The sequence below is a fragment of the Nuphar pumila genome, chromosome 14 (genome assembly GCF_984573655.1).
Source record: "Nuphar pumila chromosome 14, dmNupPumi1.hap1.1, whole genome shotgun sequence".
In the NCBI taxonomy this organism is placed as follows: domain Eukaryota; kingdom Viridiplantae; phylum Streptophyta; class Magnoliopsida; order Nymphaeales; family Nymphaeaceae; genus Nuphar; species Nuphar pumila.
This window is the reverse complement of record NC_143262.1, coordinates 84351819-84360229: the sequence shown is the minus strand read 5'-3', so window position 1 is coordinate 84360229 and position 8411 is coordinate 84351819. Positions and strand designations below refer to the sequence as shown.

Genomic DNA, 8411 nt, shown 5'->3' with positions numbered 1-8411 from the left:
AAACACTACAACTCAAGAAGGAACATGAACTAAATCAACATAACCACTAAAAAAGAAGAAACAAGTTGTTGGATGTAAGAAGAGGAGATGAGAGAGAATTCAAATAAAGAAAACTTGGGTTGTTTTCCCTTTTGAAAAAGTTTGGACTTGATGATGTGGAATAATCCCATATTGAAGAGGTTTGAATTTGTTGTGGGCTTTATAACCTACATGTTAACTCTTACACTTGTTTTTAAGAACAAGAGGATGTGATGACTACCACGCGCACGCGTGCATCCGCCCACTGTGCTGAGCCGGACTGAGTTCAGGTAATTGGCTCTTTAGAGCCATATTCAATCAAGACCAAAGTATCTTTTTGCCCAAAGTTTGTGATTATTTGGATTCATTAATAGGTTATGAGAAATGATAATGGGTCACGATTTCTCGTAGTCCGTATCCGTTAACGGGTCATGTCTTTTCAGATTCTATAATAGATCTCGACTCTTCGGATTTCGTTAACGGGTCTCGGTTCCTCAGATTTCGTAATAGACCCCTTTCATGTTTTGTAATTGTTTATGAGTTATACAACGTGGTTAGGGCTAGGGTTACAAATATGCTAATACAAAATTTTGAAGAAGAAAGACTCTGCATTTTCTCTCTCCTTGCTGCTCTCGCTCTCTCTTGGGTTTTCTCTGAAGGAATTTTTTGCATAGCGGTTCAAAGAAGTTGTCTTCGAAGGATGATCCGTCGGAATGCACCAGCCATGATCGTCGAGGCTATTGTATCCTGAGAGAAGGACGTTGAACCCTGTTTGCTAGTATATGGGGGCAAGAATCTTATCTAAAAAAGGTACTTTCGTACGCCTTAGCTTATTATACAATATTAACATGTTTTTGTTGTTTTTATTGTGTTATGTGCATCTGTTTATTCATGATTTTCATATTGTTGTATACCTGCTTTATGTTGTGATGTTGATTGTGAAATTGTAAAATCTGAAATATGATCAATACAAGTATGGCATAATTCTGCTAAATATTTACATAATTGCGAACCCAATTAGCATTTCATCCCATCAGCAACTACCTGAAACTAAGAAGAGAACCCCCAAAAGATAAGAAGAAATAGGTGACAAAAGAGCACCAAACTCACATGTACACAAGGCACCGGACGGGTGCCTTCAAGCTTCCCACGAGCGAGTTGCTGCCCGAACCTGCCCAATCGATCTCAACAACGTTGCAGGAAACCCTCATGCTTCGCCATCGCGTCCGCCACCCACCGTCCTTGAACTGCACGATCGACCACAGTCGGATGTTGAAGAAAACCTTCCCGGCGCCACAGTCGGCCTTCAACCATCCCATCGTCCAGTCGGAGACATACCTCGAGTCCGCGGCGAAGCTGGCGCGAAGCATGGTGGTATTGCGCTTCTCCTGGTATAAGGGGGAGAGGGAGGTGTTGGCCAAGCGCTCTCCGCGGTACGTGACGATGACCTGGATGCTTCTGTAGTCGATCCCCATCTTGTTCCCATTGTAGGCGGTGATGTTCACGTTCCAATTGGCTGCCAATTGGTTACCAGAGACGTTGAAGCCGGTGACAGAGGCGCCGATGACCTTGAAATCAGGGAGTTGGAAGCGGAAGACGAGCCAGACGATCAAGAGGATGGCGTCGATGGTGATGAAGGCGCCGATAGCGCCGATAATCTGGCGCCTGAGGAAGGTGGAGGAGCTGTAGTAGTAGGCCTGATTCGGCTGGGGAGGCGGTGGTGGATGGTAGTATGGAGGCGGCGGATAGGCGGAGGTGTAGTATGACTGAGGCGGTGGGTATTCCTGAGGATACTGGCTGGATGCGGGAGGGTACCCGGTGGCGGGCTTCGGTTGCTCCGCCATTTTCTTGCTTTTTCCGGCGGGTCGAGACCATAAGGAAGAGTTTTTTTCGGTGAGAAATTTCAAGGTTTTCTCCCTTTTTTCTGGAAGAAGGGGAGAAACTGAGAACTGACAAAAGCAAGATTTGGTAGAGGGCCCCTTTAAATAGGGAGGAGGAACGCGTAAAGATCGTAGTTTTGGAAAGTCGTGAATCACTTCTCAGCTTATTCTGTGATTTCCAGAGAGAGTGAAATTAAAAAGGGCTCTTTAGTTTTGAAGAAGAAACGAGAAAATCGGAACAAAACAACTTGTTTCGTGACCTGGGATGCTCTTCGTTGGCAACAAAATTTTCGGTTTACGTGTTGGGACGTTGCAAGTTCGAACTCCAAATGGTATGGTTGTATAACTGGTAGGGGTCTGCCTTTCTCAGTGAAACAAAGAAAACAAAATTTTTGGTGTTTTATATTTTGGCTTAGAAATCAGAAAGGAGAATTAAAAAGCGAGTTCCCAAACACATGTGGAGTTACGTGATATTAGTTACACCCTCATTAAATACCATCTCCCCTCCTATCTTTTCCTTTAGAACAAACTTAAGTTTATAATTCACATAATCTGAAAGGGGTTTGCAAAAAGATTAAAAAAAAAATTAAAGCTTTGAAAAGAGATTAATCTTGGGCATTTCATTGTTAAGACTGAATAGCTTTTATGGTGACCTTTTGCTGGAAATATAAATGTTGGCTCGACCTTGAACAAAAAATGAGTTGTTTATGACGGGATAGTGAAGAACACATAGAAGTATGCGAATCTAAGAGCTCAGACACTTAGAGTAAAAAGAAAAGAAGGATCTTGAAAACTCCTATTATCAAGTCCTAATGAGAGATAAAACAACGCTAGGATATATCAAAATAGACATCAAGTTCTCGCTTCATGTCAGGATAACTGAAAAATATTGCCAATAAGGTAAAAGTTGCAATTGATTCAAAATGATTAAAAAGAAACACATTTGTGTAAAAATATATTTCATCTTCTACCCAGAGTATTACCTCCAAATGGGCTAACTTCGTAGAATCAAGAATCAAATTCAAATTTATTGTTGTTAGGTTTCTTCAAGAAAGCTATTCATGTCTTCGATACGAAAAGAAATGAAATTGCTCTCAGTATCATAAAAGTGATTTATGAAATGATATTGATAAAAGAATTTCACATAAATAAATATGATTCTTAGCAGCTTGGGCAGTTTGATATCTAAGGTTTATCCATGATGATCTTTTTGCACTCTTTTAAGACATAAAAGTTAAGCTCTTTTGGGATTTGGCGAAAATTTCATCACATTAGTCTTCAATTCGATGATGTTCTGATTTTTTCTAGAAGGACACGTCACATGCTCCTTCAACTTGGCCCCAAGAATTGAATTGATAATATTATCTCTTTAATTGAAATCTCTTGATGATAACATTGATCAAATATCTTTTAGAGATTGACAAGAGGTTTATCGCATCAGCCTTCAACTTGGAGATGATTTAAACTTTTCCTAGAAGGACACGTCGCATGCTCTTTCAACTTGAAGATGTTTCGAGTCTCCTTTGTCCCTAGGGCTCTAACTCGTTCACCAATCTTCAACTTGATGATAGTTGAGAGATCTCTTTTGTAGATAGTTAATTGCAACTTGAACTATTGGAACGATATTTAGTGAATTCTCTTTATCACCTAGGATATTTTCGTTGCCTTATTACCAGAAGAATGGTCTTTAAAAATGTGTCACAGGTATGATTAATATTAATTCACTTATAACTTTTCAACGTCAATGATTTTTCTTGCTAGTAATATCAATGATTTTTCTTCTTTCTTTTGGTTGACCAACAAAAAAATTGAATTTTGGTTCTTTCTTTACAAAAGTCTTTACCCTTTTGAAAAGAATACTGAAGGTAATTTGAGGTAAAATTTTTGTGTAATAAAACTTTGAGATCAGTAACTATTTTTTATAGTAAATTGGCAAAATACTCTTGAAATCTTTAATGAAAGAAATTGCTTGACATCCAGCTGACACATCTATGACTAAATTCTCCTCTCCTTTCCCAAAAATAGAGACTCAAACTTGACCCTTACCTGAATGGGTAAAAAAAGATACTCCTCTCTTTCCTGAAGAGGAGGTGTTTGCAAAATGAAACTTTCAAAGAGAAATTAAGTTTTCATCAAAACTCCATAATCTTAGGCTTCTCTTATGGAAAGGTAACCGATTAGATAAGGTTGATAAATTATCATAGAGGAGTGAGTCCATCACACTCTCTCTGGAAAGAGGGTCCTCGATGATGGGGGTGACCTAAAAAGACATTAAGGGGGGCACAAGAAAAATGAGCTTCCGTCGAAACTCTTCCTGAAAAAAGGGTTCCTTGTGTAACAATAAAGATTGTTTTGCAAACAGTCCATGAAGAAACGAGTCCCATCAAACTCTTCCTGAAAAAGGGTTCTTGCGAATGAAGAACTGATTGCATGCGAAAGGAACGAGCTCCCTCGAACTCTCATTGGAAAAAGGGTCTCTCGCAAGAGAAAATGATTGATAATTGATAAGAAGCCAATTGGCAAATGATTTCAACATGAGGATCGAATCTTGAAAGACCATGATTGGCAAAATGTGACCCGTAGGTCAGAAAATGATTGACTTTGATAGAATTAATAACCTGAAGATTTGCTTGATAAAATTGGTTGACCCGGAGGTTTGCCTGACAAAATTGATTGACCCAGAGGTCTGAAAATGCAAAACTAGTATAAGGACTGGATCTAAAAGAGCAACCAATATGAGTACTGGATTTTGATGATGAGTACTAGTACAAGCACTACATTTTGAAAAAGTACCAGCACGAGCACTGAATTTGGAAGGAGCACCAACACTAGATTTTGAAAAAAAGGATACTAGTACGAGCACTAGATTTTGAAAAGACATCAACACAAGCACTGGGTTTTGAAAAGGCACCAGCATGAGCATTGATTTTTGAAGAAGTACCAGCATGACCACTGGATTTGAAAAATCAACCAGTACGAGCATTGATTTTTGATAAAGTACTAGTACGAGCATTAGATTTTGAAAAAGCACCAGCACGAGCACCAACACTGGATTTAGAAAATTAACTAGTATGAGCACTAATTTTTGATAAAGTACCAGTACAGGCACTGGATTTTGAAAAAGCACCAGTACGAGCATGAGCACTAGATTTTGAAAAAGCACCAACACGAACACTGGATTTTGATAAAAGACCAGCGCCATGCTGGATTGGGTGAAAGGGCCAGCACAAAAGCCGAGTTTGGTGAAAGGACCAACACAAAGCTGGATTTAGTAAAAGAACCAATGCAAAGCTGGATTTTGAAGGACCAGTATAAAAACTGGATTTGGCAGAACAAGTGTAAAAATTGCATTTTGAAGGATCAACTCGGAAGCTGGATTTGGAAGGACCAGTGCTAAGCTGGATTTGGAAGGACTAGTGCTCTGAAGATATTTGGAAATTATGATAAGGACTTTTAACTTTACTTTCATAATGAATTGTCATAAATGACTGTCAAAGACTCAGGATTTATCTCTTATCTTGAATGGGTAGCAAATCGATGCAAATTGATGATAAAAGACAATAAAAGATAATGCTTGATAATGAAAGAGTTTACTTGATCTTGCCTGCATACAAGATATTTGAAATAAAAGATGAGTTTTCAAATGATGCCCCAATATAGTCTGAGAAGAGAATATTGGATCATTATTGATGGAAACTTATTGAAGAATACAAAAGATAGAACATACATTCTAAGCATAGAATTTTTTCAGATACAGGGCATTGATGGGATCGGGCAATTCTACCCTATCTGTATTGATCAAACGATATGAATTACGTGGTAATGTTTTTTTTATCACGGAGGGACCTTTCCAATTCGGTGACCATTTGCCACAAGGACGGTGCTTGAGATAAGCCATTGATCTGAGGACCGGATCGTTAACTCAAAAACTTCTTTTAATAACTAACTTGACATATTGCTTATCTATCTTCTGACGATAAGATTGAGTGTGCTCCGTTGCCTTGAGTCTTCTCTTATCGAGTAGATCAAGTTGTACCAACCTCTGTTGCTGATACTGATTGAGGGGTAGCTCTAGAAGCGATGCGAACTTGAGAGCGAACTTTTGAACATGAAGAGGTAGTATAGCCTTGGTTTCATAAATGACCTTTGATAAAGTGGCATTGGTTGTGGTTCGATACGCCCAGAATGCATCATGGATTTTCTCGTGCCAATCACGACCCATTTTAACGGTTCTTTCCAAGATGCGGATCAAGATTTTATTAGTGGCCTTTGCCTGACCGTTTCCTTGAGGATAATAGGGAGCTAAAAAATGATGATAAATCCTGAACCATGAACAAAAGGTCTTCATCCTTTTATTCTTGAAATGACTACTATTATCTGAAACAATGTCGTGTGGTATGCCAAAACAACAAAGGATATTCTTGTGAATAAAAGAAACCACATGTTGACCTTCTACTATATGTAGAGTAACAATTTTAACCCATTTGATAAAATATCTTGTAACAGCAAGAAAATATTTGTGGTCATTAGAAGCAGGAGTAATTGGGCTTACGACATCGAAAGCCCACATAAAAAATGACCATGGAGATACGACTGATTGCAAATATATGGATGGCTCATAAATGGAAAGTGCATGCATCTGACATTGGACACACTTCTTTATAAAACGATGGCAGTCTCATTGCATGGTTTTCCAATAATACCCTTTCTCGAATGATCTGCTTAACAAGGGTCTGATAACCAACATGGCCATCACAAATGCCTTCATGCGCTTCTCGAATGACCTCCTTGGCTTCATCTTCACCCAAGCATCTGGAATACTTAGCATTGAATCCACGACGATGAAAAACATCAGCAAGAATGAAATATCAAGAAGATGTACGCTGAATCGCTCATTGTTCCCTCTTTGAAAATTCTGATGAAAGCTTGTCAGTTTCGATAAAATTTTTGATGTCTTGGTACCAAAGCTTCTTCTTTTGCTCTGTCTGGTTGATTAACTGGAATGAAGGCAGGTTGATCGAGTCTGTCAATTTTAAAAGAATGACAGGATTTGTTATCTTTAAAGGAAATAATGGAGCCTAGGCTGGCTAAGTCGTTAGCTATTTGATTGAAATCCCTCTTGATGTGATAAAGTTGAAATTCCTTAAAGCTATTGATGAGAGCTAAGATGATCTTTTGATAAGGAAGTAACTTTTGATCTTTCACTTGCCACTCAACTTTGACCTGGCTGATGACGAGCAATAAGTCGCCAGAGGCATGCACTCTCTTAATGTTGAAGTCTTATAGAATTCTGAGACCTTGTATTAAAGCCTCAAACTCGACCATGTTATGAGTACATTGAAATCAAGTTTGAGGGAATATGGGATCATCTCCTTCTCAGGCGTGATCAATAAGATCATGATCCCTATGCCAGCCATATTCTTGGAGCCATCAAAAAATAAACTCCAAATTGGAGACTGCTGGACATTATGGATGCGCTCATCAGGGAAATCATTCTCGGTTTTCACATCTTCTACCAAAGGAAAATCTGCTAACTGGTCGGCAATGGCCTAGCCTTTGATTAACTTCTGAGAGACATACTCTAAGTCATATTGCATCAACAAAACTTGCCACTTGACAATCTGTCTACTGAGAAACAGTTGTTCAAGAATATACTTGAGAGGATTAAGCTTTGATAGAATCGTGACTTCTGATGCTAACAAGTAATGTCTCAATTTCTGACACATCTAGACCAGAGCTAGGCATGTCTTCTCTATTTAAGAATATTTCTTCTAATAATCGACAAAGGTCTTTCTCATGTAGTAGATGACATGCTCCACTCAACTGCCTTTTTCATATTGTGTCAAGAATTTGCCATAAGTGGTTTGATTAACGGAGACATAAAACAAAAGAGGCTTTTTCAATTCTAGCGACTTCAGAACAAGTGGGTTGATAAGATATTTCTTGATGCACTTGAATGACTACTGACACTCGGGTCTCTATTTGAACTTCACTTCTTTTCTAAGTAGATGATTGAAAGGTTCACACCTTATGTCTAAATTAGATATGAATCATCGAATTGACTGAATACGTCCCTGAAGACTATGTAGCTCTTTGAGATTGGTCAGAGGTGGCATATCAATAATGACCTTTGCTTTAGCAGGATCTACTTCTATCTATTTTTTGCTAACCATGAAAGCAAGCAGTTTGCCTGACTCTACTCTAAAAATACATTTTTGAGGATTGAGTCTCAACTTGTATAGAATGAGTCGCTTGAACACTTGACCAAGAGCTTCTATGTGGTTTGCTTCTTTCTTGGATTTGACCAAGATGTCATCGACATATGCATCCATGATTTTATGCATCTGGTCATGAAAAATGACAGTCATTGCACGCTGATAGGTTGCCCCAGCATTCTTAAGCCCACATGGCATGACTGTGTAACAAAAGGTGCCCTAAGGCGTGGTGAAGGATGTCTTGGACTGGTCACGAGTGACCAACTTGATCTAATTATATTCGAAATATTCATCTATA

At 38.7% G+C, this 8411-nt stretch overlaps 1 protein-coding gene across 1 annotated transcript; it reads right to left on the bottom strand.

Annotated features, from left to right (window-relative positions):
* Positions 1-1124: 1124 nt before the first annotated feature.
* Positions 1125-1862, bottom strand: LOC149817185 (NDR1/HIN1-like protein 1). Its single transcript, XM_089987042.1, has one exon. It carries the CDS (start codon positions 1860-1862, stop codon positions 1125-1127), a length of 738 nt encoding a protein of 245 aa, XP_089843168.1.
* Between the last annotated feature and the right edge of the window lie 6549 nt (positions 1863-8411).

What these genes read in the sequence shown, in the direction of transcription:
- LOC149817185 (XM_089987042.1), bottom strand. Translation starts at nt 1,862, where the DNA reads ATGGCGGAGCAACCGAAGCCCGCCACCGGGTACCCTCCCGCATCCAGC.